The following is an 18,581-nucleotide window of genomic DNA, read 5'->3' as shown; positions in this document are numbered from 1 at the left end:
ATTGGAGGATACTGGTTAAATATTTCTCTAGACTTGCTGTGGAGAAGGGAATGATTTAAAAACAAACAAACACAGAAAATAACAACTACCCTTCTCTAGTCAAATTTCTATTTATTTAGCGTTTCTGTTGCTTACTGGTTAATTTAATTTAGTGAAGGAGTTCTTGATCCTTTAAATTTGGGACTTTTCCAGGAAAACTTTTATGTATTTACTCATAGAAAGCCTTGTTATGCCCGAGAGCTTGAGACACGAAGCTGCTCACACCTCCGGGAGGTGCAGACAGTGACGCTGGGCTCAGTTTACCCTGGGAGGACTCAATTTAACCCTGGGAAGAGGGTCTGGCTGGATTTAAGAGTGGTTTCATGTAGGGAACTGAGAGAAGCTGAGTAAATCTTCCCATCTTTCCTTTTCGGTGGGTGGTAGTGATTTTGAGAGCAGAAAAGGGAAATGCACCTTTTGTCTGTGGGAAGCACGTTGCACTTTCTGCTCTGTCAAATTCCTGCTGTTGCATCATAGGCCAAATAAAACAGTGTGTAATTTAAGTGTGTTTAATTTCCCTGAAATGAGTGATTTAAATTTAATATATTTAATTCTATTTTATATCTTAAGTGTAACCCAGATATCCTACAGTTTGGCTTGGGTTATTCCAGTGTCTCTGATAAACTTTCTGTTTTTCACACTGTGTAAGACTTTAGGTCCAGACCTTGCTGATGCTGCTTAGGATTGGACTGCTCAAATAGATACTTTATTTCTTTTACTAAATTCATTATCAAGTCTATGTGAAAAAGGCTGCTGGCAGGTGATAGAGTGGGTTCATTTAGAATGATAGAATCATTTGTGGTGAATGGAGCCAAATGCAGTTGGCGGATGGTTATGAGTGGTGTCCCCAGGACTCAGCATTGGGTCCAGTTCTGTTTAATCTCTTTATCAATGATCTGGATGAGGGGAGCGAGTACACCCTCAGTAAGTTTGCAGATGACACCAAATTGGGCAGGAGTGTTGATCTGCTGGAGGGCAGGAAAGCTCTACAGAGGGATCTGGACCAGCTGGACTGGCTGAGGCCAACTGCATGAGGTTTAACAAGGCCAAGTGTCAGGTCCTGCACTTGTTGGGTCACAACAACCTCAGGCAGTGCTACAGGCTCGGGGAAGAGCGGCTGGAAAGTGCCTGGGGAAAGGGATCTGGGGATGTTGATTGACAGTGGCTGAACATGAGCCAGCGTGTGCCCAGGTGGCCAAAAAGGCCAACAGCATCCTGGCTTGTATCAGGAATAGTGTGGCCAGCAGGACTAGAGAAGTGATTGTGCCACTGTACTCAGCACTGGTGAGGCCAAACCTCAAATCCTGTGTTCAGTTTTGGGCCCCTCATCATAAGAAGGACATTGAGGTACTAGAGATAGTGCAGAGGAGGCGACGAAGCTGGTGAAGGATCTGAAGTATGAGTGTGATGGGAGCAGCTGAGGGACCTGGGGAGTTGAGCCTGGAGAACAGGAGCTGAGGGGAGATCTTCTGATCTCTGAACTGCCTGAAAGGAGCTTGGAGCATGGAGGGGGTTGGTCTCTTCTCCCAAGTAACGAGTGACAGGGCAAGAGAAAATGGCCTCAAGTTGTGCCAGGGGAGGTTTAGATTGAATTTTAGGAAAAATGTCTTCCCAGAAAGTGTTGTTGGGCACTGGAACAGGCTGCCCAGGGCAGTGGTGGAGTCACCATCCTTGGAGGGGTTTAAAAGGCGCTTAGACGAGTTTCTTTGGGACATGGTTTAGTGCTGGAGTCAGGTTATGGTTGAACTCTGTGATCCTGAGGGTCTCTTCCAATTTGACTTCTTGCCTTTGTTGTGTTTTTTTTTTGTTGTTTTTTTTACTTTTAAGCCCTTATTTTGTAATTTCTGAAGAAGGAAACACTAATATAGAGAAATGTTAGCATGGATTTTAGATTCTTACGTGATACTCAAAGATAGGATTATTGTAAAGCCACAGCACCCGGGGGGCGATTTCTTCATTGTTAGGCCTCAGGTGAGCATCACACACCTTCGAGTGACATTGCTGCATCACCTTTAGATAGTTCTAGTGAAGTTTTTGTCTGAGGTTGAAAATTTGGGGAGGAGTTGATGGGGAGTTCTTCCTTTTGCTTTTAATTTGGTAATAACTGCGTTGTCCAGTGCATTGTGCATCAGAGAAGCCTTTTTCTGTTTCACAGGTGCATGCTTTCCAGAGACTGAATCATCAGTGTCTTTTATGCTTAGAAGAGCTGGAACCATTCTCTTATAACTCGAAAATATGCATCCTTAAATTTTCTGTTGCCTGCAATGTGGTGGAATTTTCTGATACAGCAGTGTCTTGTGTTTAATGCTGTATACCTCTTGTTCTGATCTGTCTTGTAGGTTCTGGTATGAACTTGCTGCACATTTGGGAAAAAGCGTGGTCGGCATCCTGCCTTGATGCTTGTGCGCCTGGGTTAGAGGAGAAACTAGGATGCCCTGTGCCATCCCATTCAGTCCTGGTATGTGCCTTTCTAGAAAGAGTCGTAAGCAGCAAATAGGACTTTGTGCTGAGAGTTCTGCTAATAGCACCTTCTTGGAGTGTATTTCACAGTATCACAGTATCACAGTATGTTTGGGATTGGAAGGGACCTCAAAAGATCATCTAGTCCAATCCCCCTGCTGGAGCAGGGATGCCCAGATGAGGTTACACAGGAAGGTGTCCAGGCGGGTTTTGAATGTCTGCAGAGAAGGAGACTCCACAACCTCCCTGGGCAGCCTGTTCCAGTGTCTGTCACCCTCACTGAGAAGAAGTTTTTTCTCAAATTTAAGCGGAACCTCTTGTGTTCCAGCTTGATCCCATTACCCCTTGTCCTATCATTGTTGGCCACCGAGAAGAGCCTGGCTCCATCCTCATGGCACTCACCCTTTATATATTTATAAACATTAATGAGGTCACCCCTCAGTCTCCTCTTCTCCAAACTAAAGAGACCCAGCTCCCTCAGCCTTTCTTCATAAGGGAGGTGCTCCACTCCCTTAATCATCTTGGTTGCCCTACGCTGGACTCTCTCCAGCAGTTCCCTGTCCTTCTGGAACTGAGGGGCCCAGAACTGGACACAATATTCCAGATGTGGTCTCACCAGGGTGGAGTAGAGGGGAAGGAGAACCTCTCTCGATCTATTAGCCACTCCCCTTCTAATACACCCCAGGATGCCATTGGCCTTCCTGGCCACAAGGGCACAGTGCTGGCTCATGGTCATCCTGTTGTCCAGCAGGACCCCCAGGTCCCTTTCCCCTACACTGCTCTCTAATATGTATTTGTGTACGCACAGGCGTGCATACAGTTATCCTCAGAGCTACGCTGCTGGATTTCATATTTCCAGGTGTGTTGTGAATGTCTATGCCAGAGCAGAAACAGAAGCCTTTGAAAACTGCTGTTTGCCGTAGCTTTCGTCATTGATCGCTTGGGTTCTTGCATGACGAGAAAAGTTTTGGTAGATGCTCCAGTGATAAGAATCTTTGGGGTCCCTCCTCATGCCCACAGACACCTGGTCACTGCAGAACTGTGCACAGTGTTTTTTACTGCAGAAACAGAGCCCAACATTTGCATTTCTTGACAGTGACCTGGGTTTAAACTGTTTGTGGAGTTAATCAGGTAATCTCTGTGAATAATTTGGGATATTTAAAGCTCCTCAGTTCACGTAGCATAATAGTGAAATCAAATCAAGCCGCATATCTCATAAATGAATTTAGTCTTACTACCCAGTGCAGAAAGAGCTATTGCTTTAGCTGGTGCACGTGTAAGACAGTGTAAATATCCATCTGAATTTGGTGCCAATCTTATGTAATGGAGAAATAATCCTTATAGATGTCCTTCTGTTTTTTATGGGTAGTTTTCTTCTGATTTTTCTCTATGACTATCAAATGTGACTTAAAACAATACTGTTCTTGACCCCTAAAATAATAGGGGTCATATTCCAGGATTTGATGTTGTGATGTATATTAATGTTGTGTTTCCTCTTATGTTTGCATTGAATTTCTAATTTCTGTATATTAATATTCATGTATGTGTGCAAAATAGATGGATGTGTTTTATGTTACTTGATGTGAATAACTGGAGAGAGACTCAGAGCTAAAATGCTACTATTTACTTACCCTCATATTGGATTTTGAAAGAGGTTATTTCTGTGAGGCTCTCAACAAAAGAAATGAGGTTCAAAATTGTTAAAATATTCATTCCTACCTTAAATACACAGAAATTATTTTTACAGATGCCTTAGGGTTTATCAGTTCTGTGTTACAACACATTATGTCATACATGGTGAGATTATTTTCCATTTTTTGAGACTTTTTTTTCTCTCTCTTTCTTTCCTTAGGGGCCCATTTCTCCATATTACAGCCAGCGTTATAGGTTTAGCCCAGACTGTAAAGTAGTAGCATTTACAGGAGACAATCCAGGTGAGATGATTTAAATGTATAAGATTCAGTGAGTATGATTATATATGTACGAAAACTCCAAATCAATCTCATTGATTTTTCAGATGCTCCCTATACAGTGAAAGAATATGGTGTTTATCAGCATTAATACCTTTTTCCAACAGCCTTCCATCACTGGTTCTTCTGAGATACAGACATCTTGCATAAACTGGGGCTGACAAATGAATTCTCTTTTGCATAGTAGTAGAGATGACTTAATTTGCTTCTTGATAACTTCCACTTTGCTTTGCCTGCCCCTCAGGGGCTGTTCTTACTATGAATTGCTAACGTTTAAACTTAGAAAATATGAACTTGAAATTGCTCTTGCATCTTTTCAAGCAAAAAGGTGGAGATGGACCTCATAGGCTTTCTGTTAAGAAATAGAGCTGCCCTTTTGTCAGACTGATCTCTGTATAAAGGAAGGTGTTAATTTAGGGTCAGTTTTTTGGAATCCTGGAGACTGTTTCAGGGTAGAGCAAAGTTTAAGACTGTGGAAACAAAATACCTGTATTACAGTAGCATACGCAAGTATTGTTGGTTGGTTGCTTGTTTTACATTCATATTCTGGAGATGTTTAAACACTGCATTTCCCAAAAGTCCAATTTTTCATCCAGAGATTCAAATCCAGCTTAGTCCGATAAATGTGAGTAGCCTGATGTAAGTGGGAGGTTTCTCCTTTGAAGTGTGTGATTAAGTGAGGATCCGCTATATTTAAACCCCAAATACACAAAATATTAGAGAATTATATGGTTCTGTCGTTTGTCTTGGGCATTTTGATTCTGTTAAAAATCACTCCCTCGCCCAAATGCTTTGCCCATCTTTTACAGTGTATAGGCCAACGTAAACATGGGCGTATTTGTCATTTATATTGTACTTTGAGATGATGAACGAGATGTAGTATGATGTCTCATGCAGCATGCTATAATTGAGTCGAAAGAGCTAACTTTGTTCTGGTATTCTGACCCTTTGCTTTCAGCATCGTTGGCAGGGATGAGACTTCAAGAAGGAGACATCGCAGTAAGTCAAAACTTACTCCCAGAAACTGTCCGTATCCCCAAATAAGTGAAATACACAAAATATCAGCCGTAGGGGATCAGTTAAATTTATCTGCTAGTGTTGATTTTCTGTTTATTGGATTCACGCTTGCTTTATTTCTATCAATCTGTAAGCTGCGTGAAATATTTTAAGTAAACTCTTGTGTCTATTTTTAAGTAATGCTCCAGACATTAAAACCTACGTCTCCATCTAGGATGTATTTCAGTGACGTGGCAACCCAAGTCAGAGCTAGCTTCAACACGAATCCAATTGACTTAATGTGTAATTTAAAAACAATTAGTGGTAATAACAAATGGTTTTAATTTAATTTCTGTATTGCTTTCCATGCACATTGTGATAATGCTTCAGTTATTTTTTTCCCCCTCCAGATCAGCCTTGGCACAAGTGACACGTTGTTTCTGTGGATCCAAGAACCAACTCCTGCCTTAGAAGGTCATATCCTCTGCAATCCTGTTGATTCTCAAGCATATATGGCACTTTTATGGTAATATCATTTCTTTTTTGCACATCTGGGATCAATAACATATATTTCTTTCTCTGTGTTAGTGTTTTTATTTCTTTTGTAAAATGATAATGAATAGAACACTCCACATTCTGTACAGTATATGGCAGTTTACTGCTGAAATATTTGCATCAACGTTATATCATTCCTACTGTTTAATTTGAGTAACTGGAAGTGCAGAGTTGCGGAGAATAAATTCTCATGGCAATAAAAAGCTGAAATTATGTTACATGTACATAGAGCCAGTTCACAATGAACCTAAGGCATAATAATACATTTAATGTACAGGAATAACAATTTTCTGAAATATAATAATGTGAAATGTCAGAAGCTTGACCAGGCTGCCGAACTTCTGTGCTCTTCTAGTGGTCCAGAGGGAACATAACAGAGCAGGTAGAGATTCCCTTTTTGTAGAGGAGTGTAATCAGTGCTGCTCAGGGATGTATTAGGCTGTGCATGTGGAAAAGACCGAGATCTCCAGAAACCCAGCTAAGAGAATGACCCTCATGGTAGCTTTTGGCAGCTGGGATTTGGGAACTGTTTGGCTCCTTGCCATCCTAGTAGGTGGAAAGAAAACTCTGTTTTCCCTCATTGAGTCACTGCATTCAGGACAAAAACTTCCGAAAGAGGTCATAGTACTAGGCAAATATTTACAAGTCTTATGCAGATAAACTTTTTGTCTAAATCTGCTGGATTATAGGTGCTTATAACTTCAGCAAAGCTCAAATCTGCCCTTTAACTGTAGAGTCTCACCTGTACAGTAAAAAGATGCTGTAGCTGACAATGGCAACAGTGCTTGTGAAGTTGAGTTAAAAGCTCGATGTCAAGTACAAGTTACTGGGTTTCCCTCTGTGATTTTGGTTGGTTTTGAAGTTTTGCGTTCAAGTTTCTCTTCACCCGCTGTTTTTCCTGCTTTTACTATGTGGAAGAGCTATATAAACAACCTGCTTGTCATAAGAAAGAAGATGCAGAGGCATTTTTCTAAATAACTGTTATACTGACATTCTTTTGCTGCAGCTTAACATTGCAAAAGGCCAAACCTGCCTTTCAGAACACAAAGTATTTCTGTAGCCATGCAGTTATAAGGAGTTCCTGTTCCCTGGAGTTAGTAGGAGACTTACCTGAGTTAGCAGAAAGAAGTACCTGAGCAACCAGGCAGAGTATTTGCAGAGAAAACTCGAGTAACTTCAGCTGCTGAGCAAGTTTAATGATTTCCTTGCCCTCTTTCTGGATTTTTCTGTGTTTTTCCTGCTGAGTTGCTTTGACAACTCTCTGTGCTGGAGAGTGTTCAAACTGTGTTCCTCGGGGTCTGAGTCCAGTGCTGCAGTGTTTTGCAGGAGTGTTACATTCACAGAGAAAGCAAAGGAGGTGACTGCATAAAGGGTACAAAGACAAACACTGAACAGATGCATATTTGACAGCACAGTTTGCTGGCTCTGGACCGGGGTGGGTATCAAGAGGATGGACCAGACTCTGTTCAGTGGTGCCCAACGACAGGATGAGGGGCAACGGGCACAGACTGAAACACAGGAGGTTCCATTTGAATATGAGGAGAAACTTCTTTACTTTGAGGTGCCAGAGCCCTGGACCAGGCTGCCCAGAGAGGTTGTGGAGTCTCCTTCTCTGGAGACATTCAAACCCACCTGGACACCTTCCTGTGTGATCTGCTCTGGTGACCCTGCTTGAGCAGGTGGGTTGGACTGGATGATCTCCAGAGGTCCCTTCAACCCCAACCAGCCTGTGATTCTGCTGTTCCACCAATGTGTACCATGTGTTCTCCAGCGCTTTGAGCTTCAGGAGACCACAGTTAGTCAGGCAGTGGGCTGAGCTCTGTTCAGAGATAACCTGGGTTTAGCATGGTCTGCAAAGCTGGGTCTAAGCTTGCTCTCTGGAAAGATGTATACCAGCATCTCTGTGCTGCATTCCTCAAAACGTCCTGTAGTGTTTGTTTTCTCTCCTGTCTAGTTTTCTCCCTCTGCATCTCTTTCCATAATGAGGAAATGATCGTGTATTTTAGCTTGCCCAGCTGTATTCAGCTGATGCAATAAACTCCAATATTGAGTAAAACAACAAATTTGTCTAAAAATCTAGAGCTAAACATTTTGGAAAATGCATATGGTATGTTTGTGTGTTTCAGTTTCAAGAATGGTTCTCTGATGAGAGAGAGGATCAGAGACGATTGTGCTTCAGGTTCCTGGGATGAATTCTCCAAAGCTTTATCATCTACGGTTGCTGGAAACAATGGAAACTTGGGTATGAGCCTTAGCAGGGCTGGGAGTTCCAGGGTTTGCTTAGACATGTGGTTTTGTGGGAGCTGTACTTACTTTTTACTTGTGTCATGATAAAGACCAAGAATCAAGCTAACTAGAGCAAGGCAAATTCCTAATGTGTACTTAGCTTGCCAACAGAGCATTTCTAAGTATCATGATACTATTTTCTTCGATATTCAGTAAATAAGAAAATTACATTTATGGGGCTCTTTTGGTCATTGAGAGGGCAATAGTAGCATCTTAGCCATAGAAGGTTTAAAACCAGTGATTTCTGAAGGAGGCTTTTATTAAAGTTTGTTTCTTTTTGCTGAAGACTGAAACCAAGTGGGTTAAGTTTCTACATATTATTTCTTCCTCAGTCTTTGGTTTCATTCTCTAAACAATACTCTAGAATCTTGTTCAGTGCATGTGAACAAGGCAGTAATTTCAAATGGTGTCTAGATTTCCTGCATTTCCCCCATTTTCTGTCACAGTGTTATTTCATCCTTGTTTTTCCTGCTTTATGCTAAGTGAATGGGATCAAAAAAATGATGTTGGAAATATCTGAAATATTAATAAATCCATGTATTCGAAGTTTTGAGTTATTTTCTTTCCCACAGTTTAACCTTTCAGTGGTGTAGGATATAGCTCCAAAAGAAAGTATTTAAAGGTGAACATACTTGTAACAAAGATGAAGAATTAACTATTGGAGAGCTGGATTTGAAATCATTGCAGTCATACTAGATCTGAACTGATGTGATTAAAAGTGATATAAAAAAACCTGTAAATAGCCAATTTTATTAATGCAGATATTTAAGCTATAGAGGACTTCATTCCTTAGGAAAGAGAATTTAAGATACAGTTTCTTGACACTGTGAGGTGAGCACTGGTTTCATTTTAATAGACAACAGAGCTTCTAAAATCCAGTCTCTGTAGGGTATTAAAATGACCGGGAATCTCTTTTCACTAAAAGACAAATCAATTCAGGTGTTTCAGAAAGTGGGAAGAAGTTATTCCAAAACCCCAGAGTCAGCCACTTTACGCAGTATTAAGAACATTGGAAGTTGATGGAAATATTTTGCTGGTTTTGCTGGTTTTCCTTCAGTTCCAGAAGGACAGGGAACTGCTGGAGAGAGTCCAGCGCAGGGCAATGAAGATGCTGAAGGGAGTGGAGCATCTCCTGTGTGAGGAAAGGCTGAGGGAGCTGGGGCTCTGGAGCTGGAGAAGAGGAGACTGAGGGGTGACCTCAGTAATGTTTACAGATATATAAAGGGTGAGTGTCAGGAGGATGGAGCCAGGCTCTTCTCAGTGACAACCAATGATAGGACAAGGGGTAATGTGATCAAGCTGGAACACAGGAGGTTCCACTTAAATTTGAGAAGAAACTTCTTCTCAGTGAGGTGCCAGAGCCTGGCCCAGGCTGCCCAGGGAGGTTGTGGAGTCTCCTTCTCTGGAGACATTCAAACCCACCTGGACATGTTCCTGTGCGACCTCACTTAGGCGTTCATCCAGCAGGGGGATTGGACTAGATGATCTTTTGAGGTCCCTTCCAATCCCAAACATACTGTGATACTGTGATATACCAGGACACTGCCTTAAAGTTTTAAAATTTGTATTATGGCATGTTCACCCAAACATCTCAGTCCCCTGCAAAAATGGATGTTTGGTGAAAGTCACGCTCAATAAGCTGCGTGTTTGGATAACCTCTGGGTTACTTGAAGCTGTAGTATACATGTAAAAATACAGTAATATTTATTGGTAATCTGAGCTCCTGAGGGAAGCAGAGCAAGGAAGTCGCTGATGAGGCACTGCCACTTTTATCACCCATTTGCCATAGTGTGAGAAGATGCTCCTGGAGCATCTGCCAGATTCAAGGTGGACCAGGTTCAGAAAGGAAATGTTGGGATATACAGTCCCTGCGGATCTGTAACCCGCAGCGTTGCTTATTGGCAGGTTTGCAGAATGCTTGTCTTTTTAGACCATATGTGCTAAAGCACGGTACTATTTTTGTGTTTTTGGCTTATATTAATAGGGCTGCTAGGACAGAATACTCTTATTCTGAAGATCTGAACCTTAAAAACTCTCCTTACTTTCTTAGCTATTGTCTTCAGTTTTTCAGTCTTTTTTTTTGTCTCCTTTTTTGAATATATTTTCTGACCGACCTTTCTTGCTGTCAACACAACAGAAATCTTCATGGTTTTTGTCTGGCTGTCTACAAAGCATTACTGGGTTTCTTCAGTTTCAAAACTATTCAGAGACCAGCTCTGCTTCATGATGTACAATACCTGATGTTCTCTAATAAGCTCATGAAATCTAATCCAGTGCATGAAGTGTTCCAGCATTCCTGTACTCTTCTTACTAATTTACCCTTTTATATATATATATATTTTTTTTTAATTTCACCCTTACATGTGACGTACTGAAACTTTGAGATGTATTCTATATTATCTACATTACTTGCATGTTCGTGTTCTGGTGAACATGTGCTCTTTTGTTGGCTTTTATTTTATTGTATTGTTTGGATGCCTAGAGCCAGATGTGCTTTAAGACCCAAATTTTTGTAAACTGAAAGCAGTTAAATGCGATGAAAGTCTGGACTGAAAATAGTTAAGAAACAGGCTGTGTGGTGACTCAAATGTCTTTCAAAATACGTGACAAACATTTATCATCATTTTAGCTGTGTGCTAAAATAAGATTCCAACTTTGGGCTAGGAGCAAGCTTGACACTCTAATGTTCCTTGATGCAGGTTTCTACTTTGATGTGATGGAAATTACTCCTGAAGCAGTTGGGATTCACAGATTCAACAGAGACAACCAAAAGGTAGTGATAATCTAGTTAACATCTCGAACCTCGAAGGAGTACTGCCAAGGCTTGAAATCTTTGCCATTATCTTTTCTTTTTTTAATCTGAGATACTTGCTTTCAAGTTTCATTTATTGAGTCCCTGGGATGATTTTTGCCAGGATGTATTTGGTCTGTAGCTTGAGAGTATCTACAGTGCAAAGTCTGAACTAGAACTTATATGGTATTTTTTTGAGGAAATATTTCCTTTACTGGAAAATGTGGATTTACTGAAACCAACACTATTTTTGAAACAGGATTAACTTTAAGCTTATTGAGAGTTTAGTGCACTTACATGACTTAGTCTCCATCTTCTAAGTTTCAGACACAGAGATAAGGATGTGTCGAAACTTTGGGCTGTATTATTTGTCTTTTATCTTGCTCTGAATGTGGATGTAAAGACAAGATCTCATTTGTCTGCCCTGCGTGTTTTGGAGTAACCTACAAGTCACGTAGTGCTATGTAAGTAAACGCGGGCTCAAGTCCAATTGGAATTAAATTAGAAATTATGCTATAGAAAGAAAAGTCCTTTGTATCTCTTCTTTCTTTTGAGGAATGGATGTTGTTTAAAGTCTGGCTTTCTGGGTGGTACTGAAGCTCAACAGATGTCTTTGATCAATCACGACTCCTGGTCGATTAGACCTCACCTAGGTGAACAGAGACAGATGCTATCTTGTGTTTGCAGAGTAGCACTTCAATGTTTGCTGTTTCAATGAACGCTTAATCACTTCTAGCTGTTATACAAGTTGCAGGCACTTATTGTAGTGCATGGAAAAACTCAACTTTTTATGCAAGATTCTTTGTATTTGTCTGCAGTTCAATAGTTTCCTGTTTCTGTTGCCTTTCCCATTGTCTGGTTGACGAAAGGACAGAAAAATGTTATATACAGCAACTAAATTAACTAATGAAAAGACTACACAGTTTCACTTCTGTAATATTGCTTAATGCATCTGAATTTTATCTACTTGCTTTATTATTATATTTTTGAGATATTGATTCTTAAGCAGCCTTTGGTGCTCAGAAGTGCATAGAGAAGAGTTTACGACTTGTGCCAGAACCTCTTATTGTGCATTGATTTCAAGTTTGATGGATTTGCCACCAGTGCCGAGGTTATGGGTTGCGTTCTCTCTCACGAGTCTTTAGGTCCATCTTGTGTTTTTAAGTGAAGAACTGGGCCTAGTTGAAAGCAGACTTCGGGGTGGAGACAAGGATAATTAATTATAAATCCATCTTGTGTTTTTAATTAGTCTCCAGCTTGGCACCTGTGTAAGGTGCTAGTTAACTCAGCATGTTCTCTCTTTGATACAGGTTTCAGACTTTCCGAAGGAGGTGGAAATACGAGCGCTGATTGAAGGGCAGTTCATGGCCAAGAGGATTCATGCTGAAAAGCTGGGATATAAAGTCAGTAAGTGTAATGAAAAAGCTGCAGAACTAATGGCACTAGAGCTCAAAACCACAAAGGTAGGAGTCCCAACAGTAACAGCAGTATTGTGATTCTTGTCCTGCCTGGTGGATACAGAAATTGGTATGTATTCTAAATTAGCCTCTTGCAAAAAAATTTTGATGGTGTGTTGAGGGCAAGTTTTTGCAGATGATGGCTATAGAAAGAGCAATGGTTTAACTTTAAGATGACTTCTTTTTCAAGTATTCTTGCTGTTTCATTGTTACTGAGCTGCATTGTCAATTTTTAAATAAGAGTTAGGGCCTCAGTAGCTTGTTAAGTGAAACGAAGACCAGATTTCTGCCTAGAGCAGAAAACTGGAACTCAGAAAATCTGAAATCTATGTTTGGTTCCTGGATAAGCTGGTCACTTACCTCTTTACCTCACTTTTCTCATAAAGCAGAAGCCCTTTCCCTCTCTGTGATTTAGGAAGCAAGAGATCCTGCTCCCTAGAATTTATAATATGAATAGTTTTTAGCACATTGGAACAAAAAAATCAGCCAGTATTTGGCCTATAGAAGTGGGATCAAATCATTACTAGCTGTGCACTTCTACAAAAAGAGTACAGGCAAGTTGGTAAGATGTTTTATTGGCATTTTCTGTTGGTGTATCAGCCATTGGCATCTTATAAAAAACCAAATCATCTTGAGGGTTTTTAACCAATGTTTTATCTTTTTTTTAATAATTTTTATTTACATCCTGATCTTTACAAGCCACTGCAGGCCTCCTCTGTTACAAGCCATTGCTTAACTCCAACCTCCAGGCTTTCATCACTCGTCAGGAAAGACAGAACTTATGTATTTTTTTGTTTTTAAGACAGAACTTCAGGAGCTGAAAGTTGAGAAAATAGAGATACTGGAACAAATCACAAGGCTTGCCAACACCACCTTATCAGTTTACGCTGTAAAGGTTTTCCTGCTATATATTTTCTTATATACTTGAAACCATATGTATTTGGGGAGGTTATTTATGGAGACAGTGTTTAAAATACCTGTTTATCCTTCATTCTGCTGCTCCAAAAGCTTGGCCTATAAAGCCCATGGCTGAAGAGGATACTTTTGCATTCTGTAAATGTCAGGACTTAGCTCTTCTTGCACTCTGGTGTTTAACTATTTATACTATCAGACAACTCTGATAAAGAAAAAAATAGGTAGAAATTGTCTGTAAATATGTTTAGGCCAAGTAGTTTGAGGATGTGGCTTAATAAGCATTAAAAACTGTGGGTGGGTTTTTTTGTTGGGTTTTTTGTTGTTTTTTTTCTATGCTGCAGGTGTCTACAGTAAAAAGATGATGAGTATGATTGTGTTATGTTCCTGCAGGTTCCTTGGAACCCTGTATGCTTTTGTTTTGTTGCATCCCAAGGGTCTTTTAGCTATTTGGTAACAGATGAGTTGCTTTAAAAAATAACTGCTGTGCGTACTGTAGGCTGTACGTATCTCCCCCTTTTCCTTGGTGGTATTATTTAAATGTCATATTCTGTTATTTGTGTAGTGATGGCAGGCTTTGGTGTGACAGCTCTGAAAACAGGGTGTGTTCTGAACGCATCTCTGGGCATGGAGGAGCATTGTGGGAATTACTCTGGTATTTCCAGACCTTCTCTTGTTCAATAGCTGCTGTTTTACAGGCTGCTTTTTTGTTTTTAATGTGATTTAAAAGCTTATTTATCTTTTGGATGAAATAAGTAGTCAAGACCGTCGCGTTTATTCAATTCCTTTTAGGCCTTATCTACATGGGGAACTTATTGTGATATTTTTTCAACAATCAAGCTGATTTACATTCAGAAATATAATTACGGCAGTGTAAATCTTGGCTTTTTGGGTTGTTTTTGTTGTTCACACCAATGGCAGAATACAGTAATAACTGCTCACAACATCTGCAGAGTTACACAATGACATGGCCAGTCACAACAAATGCTTTGCTACGGTATCCTGAGGTTTGTGTGGTGCCATCTCAGTGGTGCAAATGAGTCAGAAACCTGGCTGAGAATTTCCTTGGCTCTGGCACCAAGGTGCTGGAAAATCATTTTGGCAGAGACGTGAACCTGCCGCTCTCTTCTTGGGCCAAACGCAGCCTGGATGGCTGTAATCTGCAAAGCAGCAGCGCCCGTCAGAGATAATTTTGTAAAAATAAAGTCTGTCATATACGATTCTTGGTTACGCACTGTGAACATGACAAACGTTAGATAATCCCTTAGAATTTACTTTCGGTTAATGAATGTGTTATCTTGCTAGGAGCAGTGTTTTGAATCCTCGGTCTAGGTAGCTCTGAAGGAAGAAGCTCAACGGTACTGAAAGGGTGTTTTATACGTGAGGTTCTGTTCTTGGTTTGGTGTGTCTGGTACATGATAGATCTAATATAAATTACAAATAATAGTGAAAAAAACCCTTTCAAACAGCTTTTCAGGTGCTGGTTGTGCTTGTGCACAGGTTTGTGTGGCCTGTGTGCCAGTAGAGGGCAGGGGATTCTCTCTTGTGATTTTCTTCTTTGAGGCTGGGATGTGCGTGTCAGCCCTGTTTGGAAAATGGCACAGAGTCACCAGATGATCCTGAGGAGAAAAGTTAAACCTTACATTAATCGTGATTTAAGGATTTTAAAAGTGTGTGTCACTCTGTTCTAATTGCTCTAATCTTTCTCAATCAGGCTTCAGGGGAAATCATTCAGTAACACCCTGTATCCTGTTTTGCTTATGTCCTTAAGGGGCGGATAGAGCGTTGTGATCTAGAGACAAACAAGTCAAGTTTGGTCTGTCCCTGTTGTTTACATCCTCCGATTCAGAGATTCATGTAGATAAGGTGAAGATTTGCTGTTCTGCCTTTATTTTCCTGGATTTTGATTGTATCATAAACACCTTCTGTTTTGTCACTTCCTTTTTCTGCTTGCAGCCATCCCCTTTTGAAAGCTGAATTCACAACTGGGCTTTGGAGGCTGGTCATACAGACATGCTTACTGTGTGATTTGAGGACTCTGAAGTCAAACCCATGGCAACTTTATAGAGAAATGACAGCACCTGCAGCTCAGTGACACAGGTGATCACAGCAGCTATAAAGCTGTCAGTGGTTCAGACTGATCTGCTGGGATGTACTTTAATAATCTCTATGATCACTTCAGAGTTCCTTCTATTCCTGGCCAAGCAATCCTAAAATTCATATTGACACTGACTGGAGAATATTGTAATGGTCTTTGCTTGGACCCTGTGAACACCCACAAAACTGATTATTCTTGGGAGCAAAATCCACCCCCCTGCCTGCTTATGGGTGAAGTGAATATTGCCATGATGTATGTTTTGTGTGCTGAAGGAAAACAGCACACAAGTGAGGGTTCTGGTGTTGATCGCACGTGTACTCAATAGATATTTAAGTGTTGTGCTGATCTACAGTGTAGAAACCTTCATGTCAATGGTAATCTGAGCGCTAATCTATACATACTGGGTCAGGCGTGTGCTAGAATTGTGTTAAATAAGCTTCTGTGGAACTGCAACAGCAATTAATAAATCCTGCCTTGTAGGCTGGCTGATTATCTGGGCTGGGGTCTGTGTTGAAGCTGTGGCAGGGCTTTCTGCCTGCACGTTGTTGTGCCTGTCAGTGGGTTCATGGTATTCCTGTTGCCTGATGGGCTGTTCGTGTCACATTGATACCTTTAGCAATCTGATTCTGCCACCTAAGTGTCATCAGTGGGGGGAGAGATGGATAGAAGGTGCCAAATTTTACAAGCGCAAGCTTTGTCCATAAAATCCCGCGTCTGTGTTTATTATGTAATTTACAGTTTCTTACGCACATAAATCCATCACGTGCAAATAATGTTGGTTCCCTGAATTCTCCTGGCTGGCCTTAGTGCTGAAGTACTGGCTGGGATGACGCAGAAATGGCTTTGCACTGGTGTAAGAATGAGCCGATTTTTTTCCTTAAGTGTTACATGTTGTAAGTGTTTCAAATGTGTGAAACTACATCTTTCTGGTTGGATTTATTATACAATGAGATAAGGGCAAGTGTAGAGTCTTGCATCTGGGCAGGAACAACCCCAGGTTCCAGTATAAGTTGGGGAATGACCTGTTGGAGAGCAGTGTAGGGGAAAGGGTCCTGGGGGTCCTGGTGGACAGCAGGATGACCATGAGCCAGCACTGTGCCCTTGTGGCCAGGAAGGCCAATGGTACCTGGGGTGTATTAGAAGGGGGTGGTCAGCAGGTCAGAGAGGTTCTCCTGCCCCTCTGCTCTGCCCTGGGGAGACCACACCTGGAATATTGTGTCCAGTTGTGGCCGCTCGGTTCCAAAAGGACAGGGAACTGCTGGAGAGAGTCCAGCGCAGGGCAACAAAGATGCTGAAGGGAGTGGAGCATCTCCCATGAGAGGACAGGCAGAGGGAGCTGGGGCTCTTTAGTTTGGAGGAGACTGAGGGGTGACCTCATTAATGTTTACAGATATATAAAGGGTGAGTGTCAGGAGGATGGAGCCAGGCTCTTCTTGGTGACAACCAATGATAGGACAAGGGGCAATGGATACAAACTGGAACACAGGAGGCTTCACTTAAATATGAGAAGAAACTTCTCAGTGAGGTGCCAGAGCCTGGCCCAGGCTGCCCAGGGAGGTTGTGGAGTCTCCTTCTGTGCAGACATTCCAACCCGCCCGGACACCTTCCTGTGTAACCTCATCTGGGTGTTCCTGCTCCATGGGGGGATTGGTCCCTTCCAATCCCTAACAGTCTGTGATTCTGTGTGAGATCCATTCTTAAACAAAACAGCAGTCCTGCAGCATGAAGAAAAAAAGGGAAATGCCAGAGCATGCTGGGGTCTGACAGGGACCAGAGTGGGAACTCACATTTTCTGAAGAACCCAGTGGGAGATTACATGAGAAAAAACTCCAAGGTGCCGCAGTTTCTTAAGATGGTGTTGTCTTCTGATGCTCTTTTTGGCAGGTTGAAGGTAATAATAATGTGTGAGACTCTTTGTCTACTTGGAAAGGCAATCTGACAGAGCGAGGGGAGGTCACAAAATATCAACTAGGGGTTGTATTTCATCATTTGTCTTGCCATGATGAGACACAGAAACCTGAAGGCGAGACATAAGGCCGCTGCTTCACACTGAAGTGTTGGTCTGTTGGAGGATGAAGTGACTGTCTGGTTTGGCAAGGCTGGATGACACCGGTCCTTGCAACACCCTGGCTTTGTGTCAGACCATGAGATGGGTTTTTCTGCTGATTGTTGTCTTTGGCTGACTGGTTTCTGTCGTCGTAGTGTCCAAAATTCTTATGAATTATTAGGAATGTTGGGGTCCTTGTTCCGTCCGTCACCTTTGCCTTCACCGCTGTGTTTCTCTTCCAGTTGTAGCCATGTTTTGGCTGAAATAAGGAACACTGCGAGTGAGGCCATTTTGTAGTTGCATCCAGATTAAATTGATGTTTATGCCCTGCGGGATTTAAATTTCTTAGAGAAATCAATGTTAAAATGTTGTGTTGGCTTCGTGCTTGTCTCTTGCTGTTTGCTGCTGGGAGTTCTGATGGTGTTTTGGCAGCACGAGGGTGACAGCTTTGTTAGGGGCCTTGTGCTTCAGCAAGTGAGGCAAAACAGTTTAAAAATAATTAGAGGATAGTGCTCTTGATGCGAGGTTGAAGTCCCTTGTTTAGAATAATAGTGAATAGTGGTAACAATCAGAGTGGAACATATACGAATAGTGATGGAGCAGAGAATACCGCTTGGTATGTGGTACAAACAGACCATAAATACCACCCTCGCCATTAGAATTTTAAGCCTATATTTTTGAGGGAGGAGTGTTGACTCAAGAAGTACTTTCAAATTCATCAAAGGCAGGATCTTCCTCCCAGATAAGCCAGTGATTCTGCTGCAGAGGATATTTGTGTTTTCTGATGAAACTTCTGGCTGATAAGAGTGCCAGTGTGAGACGGGCAAGGCCTTGCCAAGAACTTGACTGTATCCCCTCGTATTTCCCACAGAGCATCAGACTTTCATCACGTAGCAGAGCCTTCTAGGCACGATCAAGCAAGGCTTGGTTTTAAGCCAGTGATCTGGAGGGAAAGGTTGGTTAGCTCATA

At 41.6% G+C, this 18,581-nt stretch overlaps 1 protein-coding gene across 5 annotated transcripts in view; it reads left to right on the top strand.

The window, feature by feature from the left end:
• XYLB (xylulokinase) overlaps positions 1–18,581 on the top strand; it is a 110,214-nt gene that overhangs the window by 40,424 nt on the left and 51,209 nt on the right. For all 5 annotated transcript variants that reach the window (XM_021301190.2, XM_065050392.1, XM_021301191.2 and 2 more), the window contains 7 exons: positions 2,379–2,497; positions 4,352–4,433; positions 5,428–5,468; positions 5,876–5,991; positions 8,147–8,262; positions 11,006–11,079; positions 12,408–12,504. In XM_021301190.2, coding sequence (XP_021156865.2) covers positions 2,379–2,497; positions 4,352–4,433; positions 5,428–5,468; positions 5,876–5,991; positions 8,147–8,262; positions 11,006–11,079; positions 12,408–12,504 — 645 coding nt within the window. The remainder of the gene's footprint in view (positions 1–2,378; positions 2,498–4,351; positions 4,434–5,427; positions 5,469–5,875; positions 5,992–8,146; positions 8,263–11,005; positions 11,080–12,407; positions 12,505–18,581) is intronic.

The sequence above is a fragment of the Columba livia genome, chromosome 2, assembly GCF_036013475.1.
Source record: "Columba livia isolate bColLiv1 breed racing homer chromosome 2, bColLiv1.pat.W.v2, whole genome shotgun sequence".
NCBI classification, from domain to species: Eukaryota; Metazoa; Chordata; class Aves; order Columbiformes; family Columbidae; genus Columba; species Columba livia.
This window is presented reverse-complemented; position numbering and strand designations above follow the sequence as displayed.